This window comes from Drosophila ananassae, chromosome 3R (genome assembly GCF_017639315.1).
Source record: "Drosophila ananassae strain 14024-0371.13 chromosome 3R, ASM1763931v2, whole genome shotgun sequence".
Classification (NCBI taxonomy): domain Eukaryota; kingdom Metazoa; phylum Arthropoda; class Insecta; order Diptera; family Drosophilidae; genus Drosophila; species Drosophila ananassae.
The window spans coordinates 22,928,190-22,944,691 of NC_057930.1; the positions used below are offsets into that span (position 1 = coordinate 22,928,190).

The 16,502-nt window shown below is 43.2% G+C and overlaps 1 protein-coding gene across 7 annotated transcripts; it reads right to left on the reverse strand.

The window, feature by feature from the left end:
* Nucleotides 1-1,820: 1,820 nt before the first annotated feature.
* Nucleotides 1,821-14,365, reverse strand: LOC6498066. 7 transcript variants are annotated; one of them, XM_001961976.4, is made up of 20 exons: nt 13,525-14,363; nt 13,327-13,373; nt 12,640-12,777; nt 12,398-12,579; nt 12,131-12,343; nt 10,961-11,047; nt 10,594-10,892; nt 10,224-10,542; nt 8,645-10,166; nt 8,355-8,593; nt 8,160-8,284; nt 6,321-7,735; nt 6,058-6,253; nt 5,319-5,451; nt 4,576-4,784; nt 4,029-4,441; nt 3,768-3,973; nt 3,509-3,672; nt 3,297-3,438; nt 1,821-3,232 (listed from the first exon to the last, which is right to left on the reverse strand). In XM_001961976.4, exons 1-20 carry the CDS (start codon nt 13,577-13,579, stop codon nt 3,181-3,183), a joined length of 6,156 nt encoding a protein of 2,051 aa, XP_001962012.2. In that variant the 5' UTR covers nt 13,580-14,363; the 3' UTR covers nt 1,821-3,180. The 7 variants fall into 7 exon arrangements, with proteins under 7 accessions (XP_001962012.2, XP_014761958.1, XP_014761959.1 ...); XM_014906472.3 differs by lacking the exon at nt 4,576-4,784 and adding an exon at nt 11,339-11,476 and having other exon boundaries at nt 1,822-3,232; nt 5,317-5,451; XM_014906473.3 differs by lacking the exon at nt 4,576-4,784 and adding an exon at nt 11,339-11,476 and having other exon boundaries at nt 1,822-3,232; nt 5,317-5,451; nt 8,106-8,284.
* Nucleotides 14,366-16,502: the final 2,137 nt, after the last annotated feature.

Consider the following 16,502-nt stretch of genomic DNA (forward strand, 5'->3'; position numbering starts at 1 on the left):
AAGAAATATATTTAATACTTGGGATAAAACCTATACTTTCTCCAAGTGTAAGAGAGGAATTGAAGTAAACCCAACCGACCGCCAGTCGCACGCTGATTTCCGGACAAACGGACTGACGGACAGCCCCAGAGAGCCGACGGACTGGCGGAGCGTGGAACGTGCATTCGTACGACGAGTTATTGTCAGTTAGAGCGCTACCTGTTTACCGTCCAACTACCGACTACCACCACCGACTGCTGCTTATATTATTTTTTTTATTTTTTTTTTCCCTCCAACCTGGTCAAGTCCGGGGGTAGACCAAAATTACCCGGGTGTTGCCAGATTGCCACTGCCTGTTTATGGTGGTTTATGCCAAGCCAGGCTAGGGGCCAAGAAGGGTGCATCCGCTACTGGAGGGTGTAACTGTGGTAGTCCCCCGCTTATTGTTATTATATTCATAAATTCTGTTGTGGGGGAGTATTTTTGTTCTGCGGGTCACTTTTGCGGATTCGTTAAAGGGAATGACTAATCGGAAATTATTTATTTTTGGGAAGGTAAGACGATAAGGTTGCGGCGAAGAAAGAAAGAAAGGGTTGTTAATACCTGGAAGTTTAGGGTGTCTGGAGATTAATGCAATATTTGCGATTAAAAATGTATAACTATAGTAGGTTTAGAAACATTTTTGGGGATAGCACCTTACTACTATATCCTATTAGTTTATGAAAGTTTCCAGAACCAACCATCTGGCAACTTACCTTTTCTTTCCCCCAAAACGCAGCTTCAATGCGGTCAAGTGGTAAAAGGAAAGAAGGTAACAACACAGAGTCAGGGTCTTACCAGATTCCAAAGGAGAGGGAGTTTCGATAATAATGATCATGATGATCGCGATGTCGAAAAGAAAACCCATACCCATACCGAAACCCAAACCCATACCCAAGAAAACAACAACCTTCCAAACAAAAGAGAGCCAGGCCCGTGTAATTAAGGCGCTGACTGCACAGTGGAACTAAATTGTGGCTGTTGCCACTGCAAAAACCGTAAATGGAGATACAAAGCGGCAGTTGTTGGTAAGAAAAAGAATTGGTCGAAAAGAGAAGACGGAAAACGGTAGCTGGCTCATAGGGCGAGCGAATTGTTATGCTAGTCGTTGACTTCCCCCATCAGCAACTGTTGCTGCTGCTGCTGCTGTTGATGTTGGTGGTGTTGCACTTGAAAAAAATATGAATCAAGGTAAATTGGTTAGAAAAGATAGATATTTAGAGGAACCACCTATATTAGTTGAAGAATTTATAAAAAATAAAACAAAAGGCTTTCTTATATAATAAGCATTTTAATCTTAATGAAATGAAGGTCTTTTAAGTCCAGAAAAGGTGAAATTGTGGACTATATGATATCCGGTACTTTTAAGGCGCTTTTTAAATTTTCTCCTTGGTCAACAAAGTAATCCTCAGAAACCTTAAATATAGAAATATTCAATATCTATTATACCTTACCCACTTTTCCTCAGTGCCCACAATTTCCTGTAGCTTCACTCCTTGAATATTTTGCATCGCTTAACGATTTTCAAATAAATTACTTGAAAATTGTGTAAAACATGTGGCCGACTCGGGAGTTCATCTGGTAGTTGGAAATTGTTAGTATGTTGGCGGGGGCTAGAGGGCCGAAAGCAACAGGTTCATTGATCGCATTTGAAATGCTTCGTTGGCCCCAGCAGGTAGCTTGAAATTTTTTTCCTTTTCTGGGCTGGGCCTGGATCGAATCCGATTTGGATTCGGATCGTTGAGCTAAATTAATGATGGTTAGATGCATTTCAATGCCCCCGGCTGTCAGCGAGACACACATTTGTCATTTGTTCTTCGGTATATTCTTTATTTAATAATTAAAGCTCTTATTTAGTTTTCTTTTTTCTTTGTGTTGTCCACTCGATGACTTACAACATAAACTGGCTGCCTCATGTGTGTTGTATATATAATAATATAATAATCATAATGCATACATTTAATATCTAACTTTTTTAGTTGTTTTATTTAATTTGCAGTGTCGCCGAATTGGAAATTTTCTATTTAAAATATATAAAATATATGTATATATTCGCTATCGTCTTAATAAACTCAAAACTGAAGCTTCAAAATTGTTGCATCCTCACTCAATCTTGGTATTTGAATACTGACCCAAAAAAATTAGGAAATCAGCATTTTAAAGATCATATCTTTATACGACAAAGTAACTACTGGATTCTGAATAAATATCTATTAATATTATTGTTTGATCTACTATGAACATTGATGTGTGAGTGTGTGTCTCCTAAAAAAACGGCAACCTATCAAAAAGCTAACTAAGTCTGGCTTATATCTCAATTGTGTCTAACTAAGAATCGTTTCCAATAAGGACGAAAACCGTTGATGATTATTCACATAAACCCCGTTTCGTATTCTATTTTATTATTTTTTTCATTTAATTATTTATTTATTAATGACGATGGAAGCAGCTATGGAAAATGGGAAACTTATGTCGGCCCTCGATAAGGATTTCTTCAATGAACTATTAATCTTTTGATAATTCCGAAATGTTGGTCTCGCGTGTTTACCCTTTCTGTAAATAGACATTTATCTAAAAATCTCTCGCCTTGCTATGCCTTGCTTTTTGGAGCCTTGAATACCTAATCATTTTAATTTTTGGATTCCGATTCCTATTCCGATCTAGCCTAGATGAATTCTATATACATTAGACAATCAATTTGGTCTGCTGTACGATCTCTTCTCTTCTAACCTCGTGTGGCTATATATTTTTGTATATTTAAGTGACATGACAACCTCACTAAACATTAGTTGTATATATATATCTATATATATTAATTTTTGTTGTAAGCTATATAACAAGAATACACACCAAAAATGTTCAATTGTATTCCTCTATAAGTGTATATAATATATACGTGTAAGTACGCTTTTGTTCAAAATAGTTTTAAACCCGATTTTTGAATGACCGACTAAATTCCTTGGACTAAGCAATCATCTATGCCTAAAATCTAATTGGTTTCCTTGGCTTACATTCTACATGTGTGGTTTTTGTTGTGTTGGTAGTACCCGTACTAGTGTCTCGAACAAATCCATAAATCTTGGCCTAATCCATGAAATAGCTAAAACTGCGACGCTTGAGCCGGCTGCTCAGAGCCGATCTGGAGCGTGTCTTTAACCTTAGTTACCCGGACTTTATCCAGCGATCAATGGAGTATTCCAGTGCGGATATCCAGCTAGAAAATATATACAAATTTTAATATTATTTACGAAGGAATATATGTATGTATAAATACTGACCGCTTCTTATCCATTTCGCTTTCGGTGCAAAAAAAATAATGACGCAATTTGGTCTCTGGTGGTATTATCTCGAACGAGTTCTTCTTTCCGGACGCATTCGCGGACATTGAGGCCACTTTGTAGCCGTGCAAGCAGGCCATGCCTAAGTAAATAGAATTGAATTAATTGTTGGTCAATCACCTGGGCACTACTCTTCCACCATAGTGACTCACCGAATGCACTCTTGCTATTTGCATCTTGGTAAAAATAGAGGCAGGCATCCTTAAGAACACAATACCGCTTCGACCAGCCGCACCACCTTGAGCCCAATTTCAGTAAATAGCCGAAGCAATCGGGCCTTTGGATGCTGGTGGGGCTCTGGTACAGACACCGCGCACTGTAATAGGTACGGTTATATGAGAGATCGTTCGAATCGACAGCGATAAAAACATTCGTAGTTTCATATCAGTTGGTTAGAACGTGTTATCTCACCTCTTGTCCAGCCACTGGTTGTCCTGGGAGGCGGCCTGCCGCAGGAGCTGAAGCCATCGGTTGGCCAGTTCGTCGGAGTCGGCGGCCACATACATGGGGATGCCCTCGCCGGAGTCCACCTTGAAGGCAAAGGGCTTGCCAATGTCCACGGAACACAAGTCAACGGTGTGCTTGGCCATAATCATAGCACCCACAGGCTGGGAGTCCTGGGCAAAACATGATTTTTAATTAAATAATTCCAAGTTCGTCCTGTCAACTTACATCTTCCGTTTTGTAGTAGTAGAGACAGTTATCGGGCCTCAGGGAGAACCAGCGTCGAACCCATTTCTTTGAGTTGGGAGCTCCTTTGGCCTGACCACTCTGTCGCCACAGGTATCCACTGAAAATCGGCTGACTTGGTGGCTCCAGCTGCTCGTGCATAAGGACTCCAATGGTCCTGGCCACCTGTAGCTCCAGTTTCTCGCAGCCATCGTGGGCGATCTTAACCACCTCGGTGTGATGTTTGTCCAGAACCTGAACCCCGTTCACGGAGATGATGATGTCGCCCACTTCGAGGCCTGAACTCTCAGCCGGAGTCTCTGGTTCAATGGCAGCCACCACCACGGGCTTGGAGCCATGTATGCGGAAGCCGAATTCCCCCGAATCACTTTTGACCACTACAGTTTTGTCCACGCCTGGAAAATAGTATAACAAATACATGAAATTTTGTCTCACTGTAGAAGTCATGCGAGCTTATTTATAGAGGAAAGCGATTCAAGTGATTTGTGTGATTTTATTTCCGGATTGCCGCTGTCCGGTCATCAGTTACCATGTGCACCATTGCTCAGTGTGGATATCACATAGCTCTCGCGTGCCCAGACCAGAAGCATTAGCTTCAGGACCTCCTCCAACTTCCGACGAAGCGAATCCGGCGCCGAATTGGAAGCTATTAACTCTAATCGTCCAAAAAAATAAGAAAAAATAATAAGAAAATTACTAGAGGAAGGCCCGGCTGTTTGGTTTCTGTTTACCCACCAATCATGTGGCTTGAGTTTCGTGTAAATACCACCAAAAATATTTCACTTTTTCGCACTTATTTTATTTACATTTGCCTTGGATTCGGAAGAGACGTTAAGAATTTTTTATGGTCGGCCCACAACAAAGCACGCAACTCAACTAACAAAAAGCCAAAAAAAATCTAAACTATCAGCCGTTTTTTTCGGCTCTACATATACTTATTTGTATATGCCAAGTGCCGGTCGTGAAAAGTCGGCGGAGCGCCATTCATTATCTATAAGGCTCTACCTCGCGGGCTTTTCTCCCGATCTCTCTCACTGTTTCATTGTAAAAGCCACGCACGTTGCGCCAAAATTAGAATATTGTTTTGGGTGTTAGAACAGGGTGTTTTTTCTGCCAGCTTTCGGCTTTCTATTAATGCTATTTTTATGATATTCTATAAAAAAATATATTGTTTTTGCCAAATTTTTTTAGGGGAAAATTTATGACTTTTCAGGAAGGCTATGTCTTTAAGGTAACATATAGACCTTTGATCTTTTTATGAGAAACTTACGAAAGCTGTTATGTTTTTGGCGATGATACATTTCCAGGGTGCAGCGACGTTGAACCAGTCTATGGAGTATGACTTGGTATTTGGCATGGAAGCCTTTTTCGGATTCAGTGGAGGCGCGACGTTCCCGAGAACGATCTGTAAAGGAGTCAGAAATATAACTTTAATAATATTAAAAGGTTTAGGGAGAAGCCTCTTAAAAATTATAAAAAATCTGATGAAATAAATACTTTTAAAATAAAATAAATAAATTTATTTATTTATGTTTATACAATTAATTTCTTGGATTTTTTTTAACTTTGCATTTATCTTCGCACTCATTCTTAGTTTCAAAATTGTTTTCGTTTCCCCCACAGCCTCCGTATATGAAGGGTTTGCACTCATCTGTGGCCTTATGGTATGAGAAGTTTTCCAGCAAAGCCAAGCAATTTTGACCTTCAACAAATGAATTAACTTCTGGATGCTCTCCACAAATGGCTGAGTACAAAATACTGTCTAGAAAAATGGTTTTTGAGTTAAAATTTTTAATACAGACGATTCTTTAGAGAAAGTACAGCCTTTAAAACAGTGAAGATCAAGCAGAGAAAGGCTAACCACTTCATTTTAGTTTGAAAATTTTTTAGAGTGATTTAAACTATATGGCTTGTAAGAACTTATATAGTTTTCTCCTTAATATAATTCTCTTTGCTAATTAATAATTTGATTTGGTTGAAGCAATAAATTGTATTGTATGTTTTAACTCACCAAAGCATTGATGATCTAACTGAGTCCAGAGATCATCGTCGGTCAAGCGTGTGTAGCGTCCTGCGTCGTAGTGTCCTTTGTATATAATGTGCTGACTCTGCTCCGTTTTTATGTCCGGCAGGACACAAGGACTAGAGCCAGCGGGGCGCAGGACAGGAGTATTGGGCAAGCTGGGCACCCGTCCACGTTCTTCGCTCTAGGATATGAATAGAAGGGTTTGTCATGAAAAGTGTAAGGCTATATATGATTTTTGATAATCCTACCTTGGCTCTGATGTTTTCCTGCCTGGTCTTGTAGTGCCTGCCCCTTTCGCCGTGATAGCGCTCCTCGGATCGGAAGCGCTTGTCCATTTTCTTGTACAAGCGCTGCGTGGTCTTGGTGGTCACTGGGGAGTCGGCAAAGTCCGATGGTGGCTTCACTATATCCTGTTCGATGTAGGGTATGGACTCCACCGAGTCCCCGGCCAGTTCGCTAATTGTGTTGCTCTGCTGCTTGCCCTCCATCTCCTTGCCGCAATGGAGGCAGTGACTCTGATCAGCACTGGCGGCATTCCCATCGGCCTCGCTGTAGAAAACCGAGTCGGATCCTGGCGAAACGGAGCGCAAGGACTCTATGGACTTGGCTTTTAGCTGGAAAGTCTCAGAGTTCGATTTTGACTGAGTGCTGCTAACTGTGGGCAGTTTGGGCGAGAGCAGGGCCGTGGGCGTGGCACAGCTGTGGGGCTTCTTTCTGGCGGAAGGGGGCACCACCGGCTCCGATTGGGTGGAAGCTGTAACCTCTGGGGCAGATGCCTTGGAGCCGACCGAGATTTTGCTTGTGGTAATGGAAGCTGTTGTGGCTGACAGAGTTCCGGTGGACATGCTGGCATCTAGAAGGATCTCCGTGTCACCACTGCCACTGCTCAGGCCGAAAATAGTGGGCGTGGCCCGGCTTCTGCGGGCTGCCGCCGCCGCCAGGACATCCTCCCTTGAGCTCTTCCTCAACTGTCGTCGTATCTTGGGACGGAAACGTTTCATCTTGCTGGGACTGCCGGTGTCGGGCAAGCCAGGATTCTGTTGCTCGGGGGAGGTGACCTTGCTCTGTGTGGCGGGCTTCTTAATAGGACTAGTCAGGGCCCTCATGTTCTCCTTCTCGATGTCCAGCTTCATGCTGGTCTTGCGGCGCTTCCTCTCGTCCTCTTGCCGCAGTCGTCGGGCCTTACTGCGCGTCACCTGCTCCTCGTCGTCCTCGTCGTGGGGACTCTCGTAGTAGCCCGACGAGGAGTACCGCACCTCGCTCCTTTCGTCCTCGGATATGGAATCCGGTTTGGGCTTACCAGCCGCTGGTGGTGCACTCTCCGCAGTGCTGACTTTAGTTTGGCTCGTCCCTGAACTGGAAACGGCGGTCTGGGGCTGGCCATCCTTGGCAGGAGACTTGGTGGCCACACCGGAAACGGGGCAGCTGCCCGAAGAAGTGGTGCTACTGATGGAATGCGAAGGTGACTTCTTGGTCAGCTCAGCCACAGAGCCCATGGGGGATTTCAGTTGGGTCATGGCAGGAGCAACCTGTTTCTCCTTATCCTTATCCTTATCCTTTTCGTCGTGCTGCAGCAGATCCTCACGCATGGAGTACAAGGAGCTGGCACTTTCAAAGGAGCTGCCGGCATGTGTCTTCTCCAGCTGCGAGCTTTGCGTGGAAACTATAGATTGGGGATAGGGAGAGATAGGGTTTTAAAAATATTTTAATGAATATTTCAAATAGAAACACCCATAAAGTACAGCTAAAGCATGGCGAACAAGGCAGTTTTCAGGCAGGAACAACATTAAACTAGAAATAGAGACAGAGACAGTCACAGAGTTGAGGTGTTTTCTGGTAGATGAGACTACTATCTAAAAGCTGTAGGCATTTCAAGACTAGGGCTTTAAGCATGAAAGCGGTGATTAAGGGCAAAGTATGATGATGTTTCTGTTTTTATTTTTTTTTTGCCACGATTTCTACACACACACAGGAACACACACAGTGGACGATTTTGATTTTGGATTTTGATTTTTTTATTCGGGGGCCCAAACCTGGCACTTGTGTGGTCGACGATGAACTTGTCGTGGTCGGCGGTGTCTTAATACCTGGTGTACGTTTCGAGTTGTCCGTGCAGGTGGCATACTCATCTGTGTTGGTGCTGCACTCAGAGATATCCGCACTCCGGGCGTAGTCCATCCCGCCCATGGGCAAAAAGGAGGCATCCGAGTGTCTGTGAAGGATTTTCAATTAGTTTTAGGTTAGATTGGTCAAGAAAAGGTATAGTTTTGGTCCTTAGCCACCTTTGTTTGGCCGCTCCGCCCATGAAAATCAGCTGACGGGCATCTGGAACTGAGCCCCTGGCCACCATTATCCTTTTGGGCAATGGGGAGCTAATGGAGGACTCCGGCAGTTGATTGGATGATGGGGTAACTGCAATGGCAGGCGGCGGTATCAGTGGTTGGGTAGAGGCTGGCCTGGAAGTGGTTGGAGTACTGGTCTTTATGATCTTCGGCAGTGTTTGCAGGCCATAGGTGGGACTCTAAAATAAAAGCTTATTAAAGAATATCCGTTTATAGAAGCCATAACCTACCTGTTCCTCGAAATCCAAGGCATCTGTATCCACAGAGCTACGTTGCTGATGCTGCAGCAATAGATTCTTTCGTTTGGACGATGGAGTCAGCAGCAGGTTGGAGCTGTAGGATCCATCGGATATATCGCGCTGTTCAGCCGTCAAGACAGTAACCTGCGACTCATTCCAGATGCCGTCAGAATGATCGCGTGTATTGTCATTGGCCAGCGAGTCTGAGGATGGATAAGTTGAAACATTGGCCAGCAGCTCCTCCCGGCAAGGACTGGCCGGGGTGGACGGAAGTCTCAGCCCGGGAGTGGATCCAGAAGTCAGGGCCGTCGATGCGGCATAATCATCATCGAGGCTAACCGATCGTTTGCGAAACTGTGACCTCTTGTCCTGGATATCCTGGATATCGGCTTGGATCGGTTCGATTTTGCAGCCACACGAGGGTGTGATGTTCTCATAGAGTGGCTCCTCATCCTCGGGATGATCGGGATCCAGCTTCTCCTCCTCCTCTTCATCGTCCTCCTCCTCCTCCTCGGGCTCATCTTCGACATCCTCCTCCTCCTCGTCGTCCTCGCTGGGCTCATGTTCAACTTTTCTAACCTCAACTTCGACTGGCTGTGGCTTCGGTTTCGGCAAAGTCAGAGCAGCCGCCTGGGCCATCCTCTGCTGCTGCATCTTCTTCATGGCGATTTCCGCCTTGTGCTGTTTCCGGTGCTTCAGCTGCAACTTTGGACTCGGCTTTGGGGAGATGTGTGGCTTGAAGTCGATGAAGATTTCCTGCTCATCGCGGCTAGGGGCCTGCGGAGGCTCGTCGGCAAAGCAGCTGACTTTGTCGCGCCGACGGAAGGAGCTCCTCGGCCCGAAGCCATCAATGAGCTTCTCCGTTTGTCCGTAAACCGGCATGGATTGGCGTCGAATGTCATCCCGTCGGAAGGGCGAATCGATCATCTGCGGCAGCATGGACATCCTACGATTCTGGGCCGCCACCTGTTCGATGCACACCTCCGAGCTATAGCTTTCGGTTTCGTGGGGAGGATCCTCATCATCGTCGTAGTACTCCACGTCCACGTCATCATCGTTCTTGCAGTACTCGCTCGGCGGTGGCAGTAAATGCGATTGGGTAAAGTCCAGAGGAACAGTATCGTTGATGAGCTCGGAGCACTCGGTTATATGCTTGCAGACGTCGTGTGTGTGCAGGTTCTCCGGTTTTCTCGGCAAGCTGTTCGAATAGTAGTCCGTTTCGGTGCGGACATGCGAGGTACATGCCCGGCGAGGCAAACTATTGCTCTCGTAGTCGAAGCTTTCGTTTAGAGCCACTGCAGCGGCATTTACATTCACGTACTCCACGTTCTCCACGGAGGGCGAGGGACGACCTCGACTTAGGTGTTCCATTCCGAGGCCATAGCTGTGGGCATCCAGGAGCGGGGGCGGCGGCTTGTAGTACATTATGTTGTTCTGGGCATCGGAGAGGGTCTGGAGCGGAACCACATCCTGTGACTGAGTGCGGTAGATCATCTCGTGGGGATACATGGAACTTAAAAGGCATTTTAAATTAATAATTAAATTTTTAAGTTGAAGCTCATTTACTCACCTCTGAGGATAATGATATGATTGCACATCCTTGCCGTTCGGTATCTCCGAGAGGCTTTTTGTGAGCTTTTTGCCGTTTTGCAGGCCATTGGTCTGGGCCCCCTGCGACACCACCTTAATGCGATGCGGCGGCCGGGGACTCAGGGCCAGAACCTGGGTATTATAGCCCTCCTGGCGACGGGCAGCCACGTCCGTTTGAGTGGCCTGGGTCTTCATGGCGTTGCGGAACTTCTTCTCGACAATCAGAACCTCGGGGCTGGGCAGTGGCAGTGGCATGGCCAGCGGCAGGGGTTGTGGGATGATCAGGCCTACCATGTTGTCTAGAAAATGTAATTAATTAATAAAAGGATATCTCTGGGAGGCCTCCTCACCTGGTATTGGCTGATGGAGGTGTATGGGATGGTGATGACATGGCTGGAGCTGGACTGGAGGAGGCAGCCAGGTTTTTGGCAGCGTGGAGCTCTGAGGCGGTAGCGTCTGCTGTTGGGGATTCGGCATTGTGGGCTGGAGCGTCTCGTACATGGATCCTGTGGCAATAATCGGCTTCTTGCCGCCAATCAGTCGCTCCTGGCTGTTGGCCGACTTCAAACGGCCCGAGGATCTAAATCCGGCGTTGACGTTGTCAAAGCTGGTCAGAGTGTGGCTCCTGGCGAAGCTTACGTGCTTGGTCCTGCAAGGGATTGATTTGTCAAGGACATCAGAGGTTCCTCAGGGGGATAATCCCCCTTTGGAGCTTACCTGACACTACTACCGGGCTGTTGGTGGTGCGGGTGGTGGTGGTGGTGTGTGGTTGGCATGGTGGCGTAAGTGGGGCAGTGATACGAGCTGTGGAGTAAGCAATTCGCAGACTTGTTAGCCGAATTCTCATTTCCAAAATCATGCAACCACAAAAACAATATCATTAATTTTGTTTAATTAATTATTCTTTTTTTTTTTGCTTTGGTCACGTGCAGTCACATAACATAAAATCAAACAATTGTTCTTTAGCGCACTTGTTTTTAATAAAAAGTTTTTAATTCTTTTTGTTTTTTTTTTTTTGCTCTTTTTGCATATAATATATATAAATATATATATCTTATTTAAATAGTTTTGTTAGTTTAATATCACTTTACATACCAAACATTTAGATTAGCGATTTGATTGGTGTGTGATGTTGGTGGTGTAGGATTTGGTGGAGCGCAAAGCTCGACATAATAATTCCGTAGCAAAACATCCTGGTAAAAGGATTCAAGTGGTGCTGTACAACAAGTTGCCCTTTACACATTTTGATCATTTCATTTAGTATTTGGTGGGGGGTGGGGTGGATATTTTTCACAATTTTTTTTTAATTTTTTACAAATTGGTTTGGTTTTATTTTTTTTGGTTGATTTACAGTCGGTTAAATATTTTTTGAGATTTTTTTTTGGTTAGGAGAAAAGGATAGGTGGATGAATAACGAAAGAGTACACGAAAAAAGTATTTTTATACAGCATTTCTAGTTGGTGGTTCATCAGTGAATTTTTCTTTTTTTTTTGTTGGGTGGCAATCGCAAAAAGAGTGGCAGTTTAGTGGCAAAAAGCATTAGTGGCATTATGCAGACGGATGAGTTCAGAAGGCGCAGTGTGGATTTGGTTTTTAGTTTTTGGATGGAGAGGCAGGCATTGCAAGCATTATACCATATTCATATATAATATATACATTACAGTGTGTATATCGGAAGAGTTAGAGGGTTTATAGCGAGTGGCGATAGTAGTAGTAGTAGTAGAAATAGTGACTACAGATAGTGCGACAGTAAAGCATGATCTAAGCGACAGTTGGCATAGCATTTTTTGGATTTTTAATTTAGGTTCTTTTTGGTACTTTTGGTTTTTGGTTTTGTTAATGTTGTTTATTTATTTTTTTCCTTTTTTTATACTGTACTTAACATACCTGTGGTCCGTTTGATAGTCGGTGTTGTTGTTGCTTTGTTGCATTTGCACTTGCTGTTGCTGTTGTTGTTGTTGCTGTTGCTGTTGTCCTATCCAGCTGTAGCGCCCTCCCGAATCCGTATCACTCGATTTTCCGGTACTCAAAATGGAAGCCGGCTGACGTCGAAAATAGGAACTATCCATATCGTGTGTGTCAGTATAGTTGTTTTGATAGCTAAACAAATATATTTTAAATATTATTTATTAAACTTCTTTATAGTATACCAACCGTGGATATTTTTCAAATGGAGCATAGGCTGCTAGATTCTCATCAGAGGGCACTCGTCGACCCACACAACCGCCCAGAAAGCTTCCCGACTGGGTTTGTCCTCTCCGAGAAAGGCAGCCAAAGAATCGTTCCCTCCTAGGACGTTGCTCTATGCTATGCAACTGGCGATCTGTGAGGCAGTACTAAAAATTGTATTTGATATTAATATATTTAAGATATAATATTTATCTAATAAAGCCCACCTGTTCCCTAATATCTCCGCGTGAGTAAACGGAAGTGCGAGGCTGTAACTCGGTGGAGAGTGTGTGGCGGAGTCTTCGGCGACTAGTGTGTTCGTCTTCGGAATCGTAACTTCTATCTATATGGCTGGAGTATGTGCTCTGAAAATGGTTAAATATAATTAAAGTAAAATTATATTAAATATTTACTCTACTTCTCAAATCTCAAATACAAACAATGCGTATACGTAATATGAGATGACATATTACGCATACGCCATGTTGACCAAAAATTTACTCAGAAACATATTTTTTTAACTTTTTGTAGAAGCTGTTCTTGTATTTTAGCCTACCCTATTTTAATTTATATTTCAACGTTTTCTTCAAAAATATTACTTATACGCCATGTTGGCCTTTTAAGATTTTGAAAAGTTAATACCCAATTTATTTTCTAGTTTCCTGTTACAGTTCGTCTTAAGATCTCGAATGCCCTTTTTTAATGTCTCTCCAGTTATTTTAATGTCAAATTGTCCTTTCAGTGGCCCCATCCGTCAGATTTGTAGTAAAATAATTGTGTCAATCATACGCTATGACAGCGATGCTACCGCTGTCACTTAAATGCCTTTTCCCTGGACGCCTGTGCCGACACTAAAATTAATTTTATTCGCCGCACACTTTGTGGTCCTTGGTCCTGTGCTGGGGGATACTAACCTTCGCGGAGACCTCAATGTTGCCCAATGACACAGCATGATGTAGACCTGTAAATGAAATGTTTTTTTTGTTTCATTTGCCATTCGAATAAAACATGGCGTACATAAAAGATGTGATTATGTGTCTTTGAACTGCCAAGTTGGAGCCTCAGGAGGGATAGGAGGACTCCAAGTGTTGGGAGGACTCTCAAGGACTCACCAGTGCCAGTGCCAGTTCCAGTCGTTGATGCTGTGCCACGCAAGGCAATATCCATTTTCAGCGTAACAAACAAACAGCAACAAAGGAAATAAAATGGAAAAGAAAAGCGAAACAGGGGCAAGCACACACAAGCACACAGGATACTACATAGAATAGACCAGTTCACAGATATTCGCTGAACTCAACTTCTATATAAATCTCTCTCTATATACATATATATTGCTCATTCGCCTCGTTGTCTTTTTTTCGCTTTTAACGTGTCAATTGTCTGGGCCAGGCTTTGAAATCTTTTGGCTTCAGTTGCTCCATTTCGGTTGATTAAAAAAAAACTTAATTACTAGAAGTACTCCACTCCAAAATCTATTTTCTGTAATTCGTTGTCCTGATTCCTTTTGGCTTTTTTAGTTTTTCTGTGACTTTTTTATACCTGGGCATCCGACAGTTTTGACTGCGTTTGTATACTAATCTCTCTGGACTTATGCAAGGCAGTCAGCAATCGATATTCGCGCTGGCCAAAAAACCCAAGGAAAGGCCGTAGGAAAAGCGCAGAGTTTACGTTTTCAGAGCATTGCGTATTGCTTTTCTTTCACATTCGGTGAGTGTGTGAGTGTATATTTTTTTTTGGAAAAGTTTCCGCCAGCATTCGTTTGTTAATTGTTAATTAAAATGCGCTGAGTTGGCTGTTTTCAATATAATTTTTTCCCTTTTCTCCTTGGCTGGCTGGTGCGACTATGTGTGTGTGTGTGTGCTGCTGCGTGACAGCTTCACGGCTGTTTTTCCGTCTCCACAGGACGCTCCGTACGCGCTGGCGTTGATGCTGGAACTGAAACACAGAGCCTGCAACTCTGGCTTGACATTTTCCGACGCACAGAGCGTCTCTCTCTCTCGCTGCTGTCTGTGGGAAAATTAAGAGAATTTTCCTGGAAGCAAGGCAAACATAAAACAGATGTTTGGCATCTGATGCGTAAAGGGGGTTGGGTTTTGTGTTGATTCGGTTTTTTTTCTTTTCAAAGTGGGGATTCTGGAGACTGTAAAAGCGCAACAATGAACAGAACTGGGCAGCCTGGAAGTAGGCAACAGACCGTGCGTTTGCGCATGACGGCGTCAGCAGAGACGTCGACTGAAGCAGAGACGGCAGCAGCAACAGCAGGAGCAGAAGCAGGAGCAGCAGTAGCGTCGGCAGGACGTTTGTCAACAAGGCAGACAGTCGGCCAGGACATGCAGCTATGGCATCCAGCAGCTACATCACGTAGCCTTCGGCTAAATTTCACTTAGAAACGCGTTCGAGGCGTCCACAGAAAACTTGACTTCACACGATGATGGCAGCCGTCGCCTGTCTGGCTTAAAGGCACAAAAAAGCCCAAAACACAAAAAACCAACGGAAAAAAAATTCAACTTGTCTAACAAAATGTTGCACGATTCTTCATATCCTCTCACACACACACACCCACCCACCCACACACACCGACACACACACACAGGGAAAGCTTTAATCGAAAGAACGACGAAGCTTTTATGCCCTTGCGGAAGAATTTAATTGGTTTTCGTGTGTATGGGACCAAAGTGGAGTTGGCAGGAAGGCAGGATAGCAGGCTGGCATTAAGAGTAGTTAGGTTAATTTGCTTGAGATATCTGCCACACACAAAATGAAAGAACAAAGCCAAACGGAAGCCATAGCTGCCACGCTCCCGAATATCTTTCAACTAAATTACACCGAAATTTTTGCTAAAACATACTTTTAGGGGAGCCGGTGGAATTAGACGGTTCCTGCAATTGAGGCTCATAACAAAATTACAACAGTTACCGTCTAACCACGAATTTTGGCCTGCTTTATGGCATTAGGACACATATAAAACGTTTGAAGATTCATTTTTATGAGTGGTAGGAGAGGGAGGTCTTGGTGGACAAGGACAAAAGAATTAAATGACCAGGACTAAATTTATTGTGGTTCTTAAAGGAAGTGATAATCTTGAATATTGTACAGCAAATGCAAGAAATTTTGAGTAAGAGAAACTTTGTGTTGGAGTTTATTATTTTTGAGGATTATTTAGTTAAATTCCAACCAACCAATTGTCAGATCTGAAATGACCAATTAAAGTTTGACAAAAACTGTAACTCTTAAGACAGGACTTTAATTCCCTTCAATCTGTATAAAAATATAGCAATCTCCCCTTTATCCCCATAATGCAGATTTTGCCAAAATACCAATGATCATAACTTGGCCAATACTTGTCTGATCGGCGAATGTTATACCTTCGCGATCTTAGATTTTTGAGTATTATCATTTTCAATTAAAAACTTGCAAACTTAAATTTGACCCAAATTTCGAAATTATTCCAAGGGGTAACATCATGATTTTAGCCAAAATATCGACCAAAATTTCATTGCTGAATTGTTCCAATATTTTAATGCATTAGGAAAGAGGATCAAACCACGATTCATTAATGGTATTCCGTTTTAAATTCATGTGCAATATGGCTGAGATATTGACTAAAAAGTTCTTAAAAAGTATGTATTTTGGACAAGACGTCTTAACTGGAAACGTCTTAAACTTCAGAGAATTATCCATAACTTTGTTATTACTTGGCAGAACAATGAATCTGATACCTTCCCGATCTTAGATTTTTGAGTACAATCATTTTTCCTAAAAATCTCGGAAACAAAAATCTGACCAGATTTTCGAAATTTTCAAAAGGGGTAACATCATGATTTTGGCCAAAAAATTTTGAAAAATTATATATGCTCATTTTTTTCAGCTCTTTATGTACATAAAAGAAGAAGGAATCCCTGATTCATAAATGACACCCCGCCTTTAAATCGGTTAAGAAAAGACCAAGATATTGGCTCAAACGTGCTCCAAAAGGTATCTTTTTCTTACGATGTCTTGGCCTTCTCCGAATTAGGCTTCCCTTGTTAGTTCTGGAATAAACTAAATAAATAAGAGGCGTTGATAGCCGATTCCTCTTCATCATTGTTTT

Excerpts from the sequence above, each read along its gene's own strand:
- LOC6498066 (XM_001961976.4), bottom strand. The coding sequence starts at position 13,579 with ATGGATATTGCCTTGCGTGGCACAGCATCAACGACTGGAACTGGCACT. Across the intron at positions 4,442-4,575 it reads ACTGAGCAATGGTGCACATG|GCGTGGACAAAACTGTAGTG; the intron begins GTAACTGATGAC and ends ACTATTTTCCAG. Across the intron at positions 3,974-4,028 it reads ACTACTACAAAACGGAAGAT|GACTCCCAGCCTGTGGGTGC; the intron begins GTAAGTTGACAG and ends TGTTTTGCCCAG.